Here is a 14,212-nt window from a genome sequence, read left to right on the forward strand (position 1 = left end):
TCACACTCTCCAGTTCCATCCACGTTGCGACAAAGGGCCATATTTCATTCTTTCTCATTGCCACGTAGTACTCCATTGTGTATATAAACCACAATTTCTTTATCCATTCATCAGTTGATGGACATTTAGGCTCTTTCCATAATTTGGCTATTGTTGAGAGTGCTGCTATGAACATTGGGGTACAAGTGGCCCTATGCATCAGTACTCCTGTATCCCTTGGATAAATTCCTAGCAGTGCTATTGCTGGGTCATAGGGTAGGTCTATTTTTAATTTTCTGAGGAACCTCCACACTGCTTTCCAGAGCGGCTGCACCAGTTTGCATTCCCACCAACAGTGCAAGAGGGTTCCTGTTTCTCCACATCCTCGCCAGCATCTATAGTCTCCTGATTTGTTCATTTTGGCCACTCTGACTGGCGTGAGGTGATACCTGAGTGTGGTTTTGATTTGTATTTCCCTGATAAGGAGCGACGCTGAACATCTTTTCATGTGCCTGTTGGCCATCCGGATGTCTTCTTTAGAGAAGTGTCTATTCATGTTTTCTGCCCATTTCTTCACTGGGTTATTTGTTTTTCGGGTGTGGAGTTTGGTGAGCTCTTTATAGATTTTGGATACTAGCCCTTTGTCCGATATGTCATTTGCGAATATCTTTTCCCATTCCGTTGGTTGCCTTTTAGTTTTGTTGGTTGTTTCCTTTGCTGTGCAGAAGCTTTTTATCTTCATAAGGTCCCAGTAATTCACTTTTGCTTTTAATTCCCTTGCCTTTGGGGATGTGTCGAGTAAGAGATTGCTACGGCTGAGGTCAGAGAGGTCTTTTCCTGCTTTCTCCTCTAAGGTTTTGATGGTTTCCTGTCTCACATTTAGGTCCTTTATCCATTTTGAGTTTATTTTTGTGAATGGTGTGAGAAAGTGGTCTAGTTTCAACCTTCTTCATGTTGCTGTCCAGTTCTCCCAGCACCATTTGTTAAAGAGACTGTCTTTTTTCCATTGGATGTTCTTTCCTGCTTTGTCAAAGATGAGTTGGCCATACGTTTGTGGGTCTAGTTCTGGGGTTTCTATTCTATTCCATTGGTCTATGTGTCTGTTTTTGTGCCAAGGAGTAAACTTTTAAAAGTAACCGAACGCGATCCAGTTATTAGCAGAAAACAAGGACAAACCCAGCGGCCCTCCGGTCAGCCTCGGCCCAGACGCCCGGGTGCGGAGCGGCCGCAGGAACCGCACACATCAGGCGGCTCTCCCTCAGCGTTCTCCCCTGAAAGTGCTCTCTCCCAAGTCACAGGCCTTCCAGTCACCAAGTCCAAACGGTGCTGCGCTTGCCTTCTCGCTCTGTAGCTTTAGAGTTGAGTCAACGCCACTTCCTTCTGGAAATGCCACACTGACTGAACAGTTCACTATGTGCCAGGCCCTGAGGACACAAAGCAGACCAAGAGAAGCCCTTCCCTCCAGAGTTTCTGTGACACCTCTGTCATCTGCTTCCGTTCTAATCTGTCTGGTCGTTTTTGTTTTTTTTTCTCCCTCAGTTTCATTTGCAGAATTGTCTTCTGTCTGCTCTTCAAATGGCATCATCTCCCCCAACTTGTGCCTGGCTCTTTTTCTTTCACATTCCGTGTGTGCTTTGGTCCCCAGGTGAGCTCACCTAGACCCCGAGTCTAGTGATCTCCTCTGTCCTCATGGCTCCCAGGCCTGTGACTCACCTTGATTGTCTGGGACCTCAGGCCAGCAGCCTGGCCATCATGTCACTCACAGTCCCACACAGTTCTCAAGCCCAAAGTGTTAAAAATAAATCCTCTTCTCAAATCTGCTCATTTCTCCCAGACTCTCCGTCTCGGTTGGGGTGTCACCATTACCTACTGGCCACTCTAGAAAACCTTTGCAACATCATTCAGCTCCTCTGTCACCCTCATTTTCCAAATCTCAGTCAGTCGTACTTTTTAAATAGCTCTGGAAACATTCTCCTCTCTCCTGGGGCGTCCTAACACTGTCAGTCTGGGGACCACCACACAGAGCAAGCTTGAGCCTCAGTGCAGAGTAAGGAGCTGGGTTCCCCAGAGCCAGAGTGGGGCTAATGCGGTCAGGTGGTTCTCAACCACACTCTCGTGGCAGATCCCTTTACAGAGTACTGGAAAAGCCTGGTGACCAGGCCACACCCTCAGCTACCTCCAAATCTGCAGGGCTGGGACCTGGGAAAGGCAGTTCCACAGCACAGCTGACGCTGGGACCCACCGTCCTGGTGAGAGACCCTGCCAAGCAGGCAACTGTGAGGGGCTGATGAGAAACATGAGCCCCTTGGATTCTGGGAGGGGCATTGGGGGCTCAGAACCAGGGGCGGGGAGCCCCTCACCCTCTAGAGCCTATGTGAATAAGGAGCAGATTATCCTGGGCCCCCGCTCTTCTTCCTTGCTCGTCTGTGACTCTCCTCACCCGTGAGGATGCCACATGAGTCTCCCCTGGGTTCCTGTGGCCCGTCAGAGCTGCCCTCGGTCAGGACTCTAGAGTGGAGGAGACTTGGCCTGGGCCTAACTCAGATTTGATGCATCTTTGTGGATTTTAACCCCCGAGTCTCAAAGACTCGCTCAGCCATGGCACACAGGGTAACAGAGGATCCAGGATTCAGTTAATTGAACAGGGCCCATTTTTGTCTTCTTAGCAAGTTGGAATGAGTTCATCCATGACAGTTGTCCTGCTGTGGGTACATCACAAATCTGTTTTGTTTTGCTTCTCTTTAAAATGTCTCCTGAGTGATTTCATCGGTAGTGCTGTTGCTAAGCCTATATTTAGCAACTGAAAATCATGCTCAGAAATACTGTCATGCTTTTTAAATAAGGCCCATCCATCACTCTGCACATGTCTGATATCAGAACCTTCAAGCCCCAGGCAGAAAACCGAGCCCTCCTTGGGGGATTCCAAAACACCATGCTCCTGCTACAGTCCAGGCTGCTGGCAAGGAGGGAAGCTTTGTCCTAGAGAATGTTCTCTCTTATCTGTCACTGCAAAACTAATTTTGTGCCTGCATACTGAAGCACCACTGGGTGAACTCCTTTCCCCTTTGGATAAACCCAGGGTGAGTATTGCTCTTTAAGTGTCAGTAGATTCGTTCTGACTTTTGGGGCAGACCTTGCCGCGTGCCCCTGCACTCCCCCTGGCACACTGTGTTAAGTTGTCATAAATAGGCCAAGTCGAGGAGAGTTACTGCTGCTCAGTAAGTGGCAAATAATGAACTCTCTTCCGCCTTCCTTTCTGCTTCCTTTTGACACCAGAGCTTTCTCTAGAGCATGAGTGGATATTGGTCACATTCATTTTAAAATCAGACTAATCACTGACTCCTGGGGCCAAGCGGTGTAAGCGGGAGAAAACTGTTCGTCCTCTGCCCCCACCAGGCAGGTGCCGCGGACATGTGTGCCCCCAGGGACATAGGTGACAGCCGCAGGGGAGCGCCTGTGGCTCTATGGGTGTTGAGTGAGGACCGGCTCCTCAGTGCTGCAGAACTCTGGATTCCTGTAGCCCAGCAGCACCTCTTCCGCTCGTAGCCCTGCCCTCCTCTCCTCTTCCTCTGTCTGTCTGCGTTGAACACCTGTTTTACAGTGTCGGAAACATTTACGAGCCCTATTTGCCTGTCAGACCTTTTATCTGTGCATCTATGACACAGTTGTCGGTGCCAGATGCGTCCTGAACCCTTTGCCCGCCTGCCTCTCAGGGCCTGCAGGCTGAGAACCGTTCTGACTCCTGTGTGCTTCTGCAGAACGGCGGGGTCCCTGTTGATGAGAGTTACATTCAGTCTCTCCTCCCGGTATCCCTGCGGCTCTAGGCACCTTCATTTCTGGGGATTGGGTGCCCGAGATGGGACCAAGAGGGAGGATGGAGCCCAGGGGAGGCAGGGACTTCCCTGCCTGGGAAGGCACATGGTAAATCTGGGAGCCATGTATGTATTTCAGTATGAAGCACACTGATAATTCATGCCTGACAGAAACGAATTTTGTGTTCCATAAAGACCTCTACTTGAGCAGTGTTGCCATGTTACCACAAACCATTCCTCTACTAATTGTGCAATTCCTGAACGACTTTTTTCTTTCAATAAGGGTAACTTTAACCATCTGCTTATTTTGATTACAAACGCGAGTTGAGACTAACTCTTACATAATGCCTGGCCTGACTTCCAAGAAAGCTGAGGTTGTGCTCAAGCGAATGAAGTTATTTAATAATTGCTTGAAAATCTTGTGCTGATTTTACGTGGGAGGGTAGCTTGAATCTGTTTTTCTCCCCGTAGTTCTGATGGTGTTTTTCATGAATACCAAAAAAACAAACTCATTTCTGAACTTTCTCCTACATATTGTGTAGTTTACATAATGTCTTATCCTTTTGATGCAAATGGAACTGCTAAGTGGATTTTTGGTTCATTTATTAGATAAAATGGATCTAATTCATTCATTACAGACTGATTGCAGTCTCTGCACATTTCAGTGCATTAATTTGTTAGACTGATATTTATACACCACGTCTCAAAGACAGTTGGAGCCCTTGGGGGATTTCTCTTCTATGTATGAATCTGCAGGGGCTACATTTTGGGAGTGGGGTGATTGCCCAGGATGCCATAGCAACTTGAAAAGTATTACTAAAAGCAGTAAGTTTTTTCATAAGGAAATAGTTTCATTAAGGTTCAGCTCTGACATGAACTAAGGCATCTCACAAAACATTATTTTCTAAGAGCATTAAATTCCATTTTTCATGTCTGTGCTGCTTTTGAGGATCTTACAATCACGTTTCTCCTTTATTCACTTTCTTCTGCACACTTGTCATTACCTTTCATTACGGATTATCTTCCTGTATTTCTAATTCATTTTTTTAAAATTCATTGATCATGCATTTGTCAAGCACTAGGTCCTGGGGCTGCACAAAGGAACAAAACAGCCCCAACCCTCCAAACTAAGTTACGTTCTTTAGAGGGAAACTCACCACGGAACAGATACTTGCAGCATAATAGATACTCAAGTACAAAGTGATGACGCCCTGACAGAAGTGTGAACCTGCTGGGTTACGTGGAAACCCTCAGGCTGTCTGGAAGCCTGGCGGGGAGAACAGTGAGCACTGTTAGAAAGGTCCCTCCGTGTTCCTGGAAGAGCGCCAGGTGCTTCCCAGCACTGTCTTCCCATTCCCATAGCTGCATGGTGTAGGTGTCCTTCCCAGTTGGCAGACGAGCAGACAGGCTCGAAAGGTGGCCCAGATCACACGGTGAGGCAGTGGGGCCGAGCCTGATAAACCAGCTGTGCTTCCTAAGGAAGGGCCTGCCGCTCCCTCCGCATAGCTGATCTACAGTGGCCACACCCCGAACAGAGCCTGCGATGCGGGCTCCCACGAAGCCACAACCGTTGATGCAGAAGTCCTGAACCTTTCTACAAATTCTCGTGACTCCCAAGTGGTTTCTTCTGTGCTGCCTGAGTACTGGCCTCTAGGAAAGGGCTCTGCAGGGACAGCACAGAAGGACATTCCAAGCATTCAGAAGATGACGGAGAAAGGTGTCTCAGGAAGGAGAGAGTCAGCGTGGTTGGAGAGAAACCAGCCCTTTTGCAACCTTGCCTTGTTAGGCAGAGACCGTTTTTTTCAGTGATACTCGCACAGACGTCCCGGCTCTCTCCGGGTTGGCATCAGGGTTGGGGTGAGAGTCATGAATGGGGTGAAACTGCTCTGTACGTGTGTAGGTAACACAAACAATGGAAACTGATGATTTGAAGGTCTTTTTAGGCCACAGCAAACTATCTAGAACCCAGTTAGTAGCACAGGCAGGGTCGGGGGAGGTGGATGATGAAGCTGGTGCTCGGTGGGTTGTGAATTCATCGCGTGACAGGCACCGTGCATCAGAGCCACCAGCAGGGGCTGAGACCCCGCCTCTGAGGCGACAGCAGTAATTGGTGCCCACCTGGCAGGATTCAAAACAGAAGCAAAGGGGAGAGGAGGGACTTGGGTGTGGAAATCTGTAAGGTGGATTAAAGGAGGACTCTAGATAGAGACCTTTGGAGATGATGGGGCCCTTTGTTGAAATAGGGGAAGGTGAGCACAACACTACCCTAAGGGAGTTTTATCACTCAAGTCTCTTTTCTTTTTTGGTAGACTTCGTTTTTGATAGCAGGTTTAGGCTCCCAGCAACAGTAGAGGGGGTTCAGAGAGTTCCCATCCACCCTCAGCCTCCCCCGTTAACATCGTCCCCCATGGGTGGTCCGTTGTTCTAGTCGATGAACCCACCTTAACACATCATCGTCACCCAGAGCCCCTAGTTTCCATTAGGGTTCTCTCTCGGCATTGTACATTCTGGGGGACTGCCTGTGTGATAGGCAAGTTTGAAGCGTACCTGAAAGAAAGCAGATCATGCTGCCCAAAACACAGATGGAAACAAGTCAGGAGGGAGGTCACGGTGGAAATAAGAGACTGGGTACTCAGTTATGCATTGCGGCAAGGGCTGTGACGTGGCTGGCGGGGTGGAGGGCGCTATAGAACCAGCGCTAATCAACACATCTGAGCAAGAGGCAGTCTGCTCAGTGTTTGGGAGCAAAAAAACCAGTTAAGAATCACAGAGTAGGTGGGACTTGAGACTGAGTATGTGGGCTGAGTAATGGTATTATTATTAACTTATGTCTTCATAGAAACACTCTAATCTCCATGTGAAACTTCAAGAAAACAGTACGATTATGACAAAATTATTATACTTGTAAATAGACTAATAATGAAAAAATTTTTAACCATTTTCTTTAGCTCCAATTAAACATCCAACACTTAAACCATCTGGCTCAGAGATTGGAAAACTTTCTCCATAAAGGTCCAGATAGTAGATATTTTAGGCTTTGCAGGCCATATGGCCTCTGCCTTGACAAGTCCTGTCAGCCATTGTGGCGTGAAAGCCACCAGAGAGTAGATGAGCAAGCAGAGCACTGCACTTGGCCTCTGGACTCCCAGATCCAATTGTGGACTCCCAGATCGAATTCAGGAGAACATCATAAATTTTAACCGGCCGGGACCACATACTCCTCATCACCCAATTTGCCAAAAAATCCGAGCCCAAGAGCTATACAACCCGTGGGTTCATACTCTCCTCAAATACAGGAATATAACGTGCCTTCCGGGGTTCCCTGTGTGGGGAAGAGCCCCGGACCCCAGCGATCCCGTGGGCCTTTCCACGGTGTGGGGCTCCCCCTTGTGAGCTCCGTGAACAAGCGCAAGCAAGCTGCAGGAGGCTCTTCCCAAGTCCAACAGGGAAGGGAAGGGAAACTGAGAACATTGGCGACCAGAGAGCCCGTGACCACTGAGCACAATGCGGACCCAGAAATGTTCCTAGATTTCCACATTCACCATAGTAAATTTTTGAAGGCTGTTGGCCACGTAGCCTGTGGAGCTGGGCATAGCAATTCCAGAAAAGGGCTTGTTTTAAATATCGGTACCCCCTAAGTGGTTTTATCTTTTATATCATTTTTTGACATTGTTTTCATTTTTGTTTTCAGGGGAGCTTTGGAAGCCTACGTTCAGTCAGTAAGAAGTAGAGAAGGCAAAGAATTTGCACCAGTTTATCCCATAATGGTTCAGCTGCTTCAAAAAGCTATGTCTGCTCTTCATGAATAACTTGAAGTATTTCTTACTCTTCGTCGTGCGCTGACCCGATTCAAGGTTGGCAGCTAACCCTAAGTAACATGTTCTAGAGAACAGCTCCCATCCACTGTTTTAAGAATGTAATTGACCTCTCCATATTTCCTATTGATCTTCTGCCTTACCTCGTTAGCCCTTCTACCTTAAGTAGCATAAAATGTCAAAATAGCTTTGTCATCACCAACCTTCGAACTCCATGGGCTTGATTTTTCCAGAAAGACATCCAACTCTTTTTTCCACTCCCCTCCTTCCAGGCTTTTTCTATGAGACCAGCTGAAATTTCTTTCCCATTACATAAGATTCCCCCTGCATGTGTATACACATCCTAAGTCCCCACTGCTTTTTAAGGGCTCTGATCAAGTTACATAAGTACCCTGCCACTCCCCACTTACCTTCGTCCTCACTAGATCAATGTGTGGCCCTAGAATCATGGTGGAAGCTTTAGAAAATCCTGATGTCCGATTTGTACCCCAGATGGAACACATCTGAGGGTAGGAGCCAGGCATGAGTATTTTTTAAAAACATGCCCATTGGTTTCCAACATGCAACGAAGTCTGGGAACCACAGGCATACCCCAAAGCGAAGATGTAGGGTTAACTGTTGTTTAGGTATGTTCTAGTGTATCTTTAATAAAGACAGACCCATGCTGTCTTTATACTCCGTGTGTTATTTTATTAAAAGACTGTGGGGCCTATTTCACTTTGTAAGATGTTGAGTTAAAAATAATCTTTAGTCTACAAAGATTCTTACAAATAGGTCATGTAGGTCCTTGTTTTTCTATTGTCCTTGCTCTATTACTAACATTTTGTTTTTAATGCTTAAAAACCCCATCAGCAACTTCTGAATATATTTTCCATGCCCTGAACCTGTTATTGTGACCACTCAAATTCAGTCAAGTTCAATCAGCAGAAGTCAGAGATAAACAATTTTTTCCATTTTATTTGAAATAATATACAAGAATATAGTGTGCAAAATTTAGGGGCAACATCATGAAGAAGTGTAATGAACTGAAATCGATTTTACAGCTGTGATTCCTAACCAGAAACACCACTTGGTAAGTAACGTGAAAAGCCATGATTGTAGCTCAGAGCAAAAGCAGCGTCTCGCCCAGGGACTTGCTCTCACCTCAGACAGCTGGAGGAAAAGTAAAGTGCATGTGTTGCACTGCAGTAAGTGCAAAGTCTGCCCCCACCATAAAGATACGATGACAAAGAAGATATTTAAGATACGTGGCTGAGGAGATACAGAACACAAAGTTAAAAAATACAACGATGTCAACTGTTAATAGCACCATTACAGTGACTATATCCCAATGCTATTAACTAACTTGACCTTGGCCCGGGCTTGGCCTCCGCTGGAAATGATGGATGGGTGCTGCCACCTGGTGCAAGACTCCGCACGCCCGGGATAGCGGCAGCAGGCGGCTCTCATGTTGGGACACCGACGCCATCCACCCACCACACGTGCCGGCAGCCGCTTGGCACTGGCCGGACTAGAGCTCCCGTGTTTGGCACGGCCCAGCATGTGGTGGCTGCTCAGGGAGAGGCCTGTTCCCAGCTCTGTTTCATCCCGTTATGTATACAATACAGATTAATAAGCAGTAAGAGCCAATGTATAAACAGCAGTTACATATTTTTAAATTCCCCTTTTGTACAATTTAAAATAAAACATGTATACACTCTCCTCTCTTTCTACTGTACTTTAGCACCACAGGATATCAATTTTCAAGCCTATATTACCTGATAGACATATACGAAGTTTGGAAGAAAAATAAGGCAATTTGGTTTACAATGTTGATAGTTTTAGCTTACTTAATGCTCTAATGGAGAAAGCAAATCCTCACTCATATTATTAAATCATTTCAAGACTCATTGCTATCGGTATCTTATGGTCACACGAATTCAGGACGAATGGTGACACCTTGATCTTCTTAAGCCCTTCCATGGACAGTCAGTGTATATGTAACTACAGACTTCAGAACGAGCGTCGTGGCTTAATGCTGTTGTGAGCCCTGTGGAGAGAAAATGAGAACTCGGTGAATGTGTATAAATCGATATCTAGTAATTCTACAAATGAGAACTAAGAGAACAGAATGTTTATAAGCTTCCTGTTTAAAAAAGATCACTTTCTCAAAGGGGATGATTTTTTTAAGTTTGCTAATACCCGATGACTAAGCATCTAGAAAATGTATGACAACAGCAAGAAGAGACAGATTAGGAGGAGCAGAAAAGAAAGGGGATCCAGGCTAAGTCCTACCACACGGAAGTCTAAGGTAATGAAGAACTTCACAAACCCAGTTCAGCCACCCTCTTGTGCTGGAGTCTGACTACGATCTACTTGTTTACAAGAGATTCTTGAAAAATGTGTGAGTGTGAACTACATGTTACTATTAAAAGACCTAGGCAGAATGAACTGAAGACCTCCTCGACCAGCCCTCCTGCTGCAAAGGACTATCTTCCCTTTGTTTTTGTTATTTTTTAAACTTTATTTGAGAGCGAGAGTACGAGCAGGGGAGAGGCAGAGTATGCACTGACAGCATGGAGCCCGACGTGGGGCTCGATCTCACACATTGTGAGATCATGACCTGTGCCGAAATCAACAGTCGGGCGCTTAACCACTGATCTAAAAATACAACTTAAAAGATGCTAGTCTAGTCAAGGAAATGTTCTAAGAATCAAGTCCATCCGAGATTGATTATGGTATGAACTCATTTACAAGAGTCTTCCTAGGCTTTTCTATTTCTTCTCCTTCCTGAGGTTTTTAATCTAGAAATTCTGTGCAAACGTCAGAAGGCCCCATGAAGGTTAATGTGCCCCACGCTCCTTAGCCCCTGCCCAATCAAGAAAGGCTGTGGAGACATGCCACCCTAAGATCAGAGAGATTTCTAATAGTGTGATACTGAGTTAGTAACACCCATCTTTCAACCCAACTAGAAATACTACCATTCCAAAATTATTTTTCCACCTTAATATTTCTGCCTAAACACACTTAAGCATGTCTGAGAGTTCTACTTTCCATACTAAAAGAGTAGATGGCACTTAGTGATTAAAAAAAAAAGCAGCCTGCCTTACATGCTGGTATAAACACATTATTAGGTTGTGAAGTGTAAAAAGGCTGAAAAAAAGCCTCAACACCACCTTTTAAAGGTTATAACAACTGCTGCAACATGCCAGTATAGTTATGGGGAGAAGTCAAGATCTTTTTGAGCAACTAGTTGTTGAAACATACTGAATTGGTTCTTTTCCTTTTCCAACAGTCAGGATTTAAACGTTTTTGTTCTTCAGCCAAAGCCTTTGCTTCTAATGTATACATCCTTCTCTCTTCATTCTTCATTTTCTTCCACCTATCACCAAGGATCACACTTATGGCTCTGTAAAATAAATATTGACACAATGCTAAAGGCAAGAATTTCTCGTAAGACGCATGTATGTCAAGTGCTGCTACTTCAGGAAGATATAGAAAGTTAAAAGAAAAGAAGGCAAAAATCTTGTCCAACAGAGAGAAGGGAAAAGGCCAAGACTACGGTAGTCATTTCCAGTAAAATCTCAAGTCCTATGGGCCCATTCATCATAATCTTGGCAGTTACAAAGCCTCCTGGAATACTGCCAGTATTTTCCAATTGTCCAGAGGCATCTAAAATGGCTAAATATTCAGTGTCCTACAGAGCTTAAAGAGAAAGTTAAATATTTCAAAGAAATGGTTTAAATTACCACTGGAACTATCCTAGTATATTGGTTCCTTAAAGATGCTAAGGTATTAAGGCAGTGTTCAGTATCAGCAGCATGAAGTATTATAAGCTCTTCTTGCTTTCTGTTTGTACCCATAACCCATCAAATAGTTATGACCAAAGTCCCATTCGTTCATGCAACCATAGTAAAAATGTGGTGGGCATTAACTCTGCACAGCTTACCATTTACCCTCCTAAGACAACACCACATAAATCCTAGGTGATACTCGTACTTGAGAAAATTGGATTAACTCAAAGGGAAAGAAGTCAAACTGGATAAAACACACCATGACAAATCTGAAGCTGTTTTCTATTTATATTTGTTAATCTGCTCCCAAACCTAGCAGAAAATAGTCTCATCCAGACATGCAGACAGAAACCATTTTCCTTCTGTGAAGAGCTTTTAACCATTAATTTCATGACACAAAACAAAAGGCGGTACATGCTGTGTGAAGTATATACGAGGGATTTTAGTGACTGATGGGGAAGTAGAGGCAGGCATCTGAACCTCAGAAGAATAGTAACCACAGCTCCACTACTTAACAAGAAATTAAATATGTACTAGATACGTATGTACATTTTCCAGTAAGTCGATGCAATTAAATACTATTATCTTCCTTTAGAATAAAAACCAGTTTTTACAGTCTTTGGGTTAAAGGTACCACATAATGGTCAACACATTTACCAGTTAAACTGGTAAAAAAATATTTAGGTATCAATTCCCAAATCACAAGTGCATTTGGTTGGAGAAGTTTCTGTTGTTAAAATGTAAATACTTAAAAATGAATAAGCTCATAGGAACAGTTTAGTGGTTGCCAGAGGCTAGGGGTGGGGGCTGGACGAAATGGGAGAAGGGAGTCAAAAGGTACAAACTTCCGGTTATAAAACAAGGAAGGCCCTGGGGACGAGGTAAAGTGCACAGGTGTACTGTATGGTACTTTCGAAAGTTGTGAAGAGTAGCTCTTAAAAGTTCTCTTTATGTGAAAAATCTGTAATGGTGTGGTGATAGATGTTAAGTAGATGTTGTGTGGAGGGGATTTTACAGAATCTACAAATATCACATTATGTTGACCTGAAACTGTCAATTCTGTCTCCCTCTATCTTGCGCTCATGAGACATTCAGACTCGAATTCAAAAACTCAATTATTTTATGTGGATAATCACATGACTTTGCTCATGCTATCAAGGGTAATGGGAGACAGCAGTTTTGATGGTCAGGAAACTAAGGAGATTGGAAGAAGTCATTTCAATGCTTTGAGAGGAAGTGAGCGCTAAAGGACTCAGATGAGTGAGGAGTACAAACAAGCAGGGCAGAAAGGACCAGTGTGGATTTCATCCGTGGGCTATCACTGATGCCACCTGTATGTTTAGTCTCTGGCAGTTTGTAGTAACTACTATGAGTGTCAAAAAGACTACAAACCGCCAATGCCTGCATCTTCCACAGTATGACACAGGCGTAGAGGAGGGACACTTGCGATCTGACACAAGTCTGACACAAGAAACTTTTTCTATAAAGATAGGACAGTCAGAACCGTGTCTTCCAACAGGCAAATGACAATGTTATTTTAGAAGGCAGACCCTTACCCACCCAGGTGACTGAATTATCCCTCTAGGTATCATAAAATAGTTACCCATGAAGCTAACTTTTGAAAGTCAACCTAAGAAAACAAGAATTCGATCAAAAAAGCTACTAAGCGAGTCTACTTAACTCCCAGTTCCTGTGAACTGCACAGAAGAGTTCACTATTAGATTCACAAATAGAATTTTTACCTGTTATCTTTCCCTGGATACATCTGAGTATATTCAACTCTGTATTTTTTGGCAAAAAGCATGAAGGCATTCATTGGTCTTTTGCACTTGTTAGGAGAAGTGGCACTTGCAGTCCCTGAGCTGTGGTTTTTGTCGGCTTTAGCGTACAAAGAACTGGGAGAGAGCTGTGATGACCCCGATGAGCCACAGGTCTTACTAAGTCCAGATCTTGCAAAGTCCTGGCCTCCAGGCCCCCCACAAGACAAAGATGCACGACGCTGACGAGCCATACTGCTTAACACGTAGACTGCAGAAGAATCCATAGGTGTGAAGTCATAGCTTAAAAAAAAAAAAAATTAACATGGTTTTAATTCGATTTATCTGATTTATAAAAACTGAAAACACTTTTTTTTCCCCCTGTACTATGTTTAACCACCTTCACCACTGACAGTTGCTTATAAGAGGAAAGCTTATATATGCACTAAATTTTTTTTTAATCTGCACAGAGTGTAAAAGTTAAAGATTTCAAGCCCCCCAAAAGAAAATCCACGCACTTTATAGCAAGTACCTCCTCCAGATCCCCCACAACCCACTTAATTACTACTTCAGATTCACTTTTTGAAAAATTTGATAATCTGATTTCTTGGCCTACAGAAGCCTAAAGCTAGAAAACTAAATTGGAGTGGCAGGCGTAAACAAGGCCTAGGACTAGTTGCTATGCAAGACCGAGTGTTGGGGAAGGACAGTCCAGAATGACTGAATACAACTAAAAGAACTTAAATTTGTTTGTTTAGGTCAAAACAGTCAAACATACATCAATCTCCCCTGAAGGCCATCCATCTATTATAACACAGCTTAGTAACTTAAGAGTAAAACCTCACATTGATCAGGCAAAGCCCTATTCAGTATATGTTCAGTTTACACAGGCACGGAAATAAGCTATCCATATTACCTTATCTTCCCAACAAGCTTTATTATCCTCTCTTTGTATAAAGAAACAAGCTAAGAAAGAAAAAGTATTATTCAGCCAAGGCCATGCAGCTACTAGATCCAGACCCAGATTTGTCCACCTCCAAAGCCCTAGGTTTCCTCACCAAAACCATGGTCCTCCT

At 44.3% G+C, this 14,212-nt stretch overlaps 2 protein-coding genes across 5 annotated transcripts in view; one reads left to right on the forward strand and one right to left on the reverse strand.

Moving 5' to 3' along the window:
• The window catches only part of COG5 (component of oligomeric golgi complex 5), a 323,149-nt gene that overhangs the window by 304,929 nt on the left and 4,008 nt on the right, over positions 1 to 14,212 (forward strand). Inside the window, exon 22 of one of the 3 annotated variants that reach the window (XM_047841858.1) lies at positions 1,531 to 7,474. In XM_047841858.1, the coding sequence (XP_047697814.1) occupies positions 1,531 to 1,651 (121 nt within the window). In that variant the 3' untranslated portion in view covers positions 1,652 to 7,474. The other 2 variants (XM_047841851.1, XM_047841850.1) reach the window with 2 other exon arrangements.
• Positions 8,537 to 14,212, reverse strand: part of HBP1 (HMG-box transcription factor 1) — a 29,939-nt gene continuing 24,263 nt past the window's right edge. For both annotated transcript variants that reach the window (XM_047841866.1, XM_047841876.1), the window contains exons 9-11: positions 13,122 to 13,439; positions 10,853 to 10,994; positions 8,537 to 9,635 (exon numbers count right to left, since the gene is read on the reverse strand). In XM_047841866.1, the coding sequence (XP_047697822.1) occupies positions 9,618 to 9,635; positions 10,853 to 10,994; positions 13,122 to 13,439 (478 nt within the window). In that variant the 3' untranslated portion in view covers positions 8,537 to 9,617. The remainder of the gene's footprint in view (positions 9,636 to 10,852; positions 10,995 to 13,121; positions 13,440 to 14,212) is intronic.

Source organism: Prionailurus viverrinus, chromosome A2 (genome assembly GCF_022837055.1).
Source record: "Prionailurus viverrinus isolate Anna chromosome A2, UM_Priviv_1.0, whole genome shotgun sequence".
In the NCBI taxonomy this organism is placed as follows: domain Eukaryota; kingdom Metazoa; phylum Chordata; class Mammalia; order Carnivora; family Felidae; genus Prionailurus; species Prionailurus viverrinus.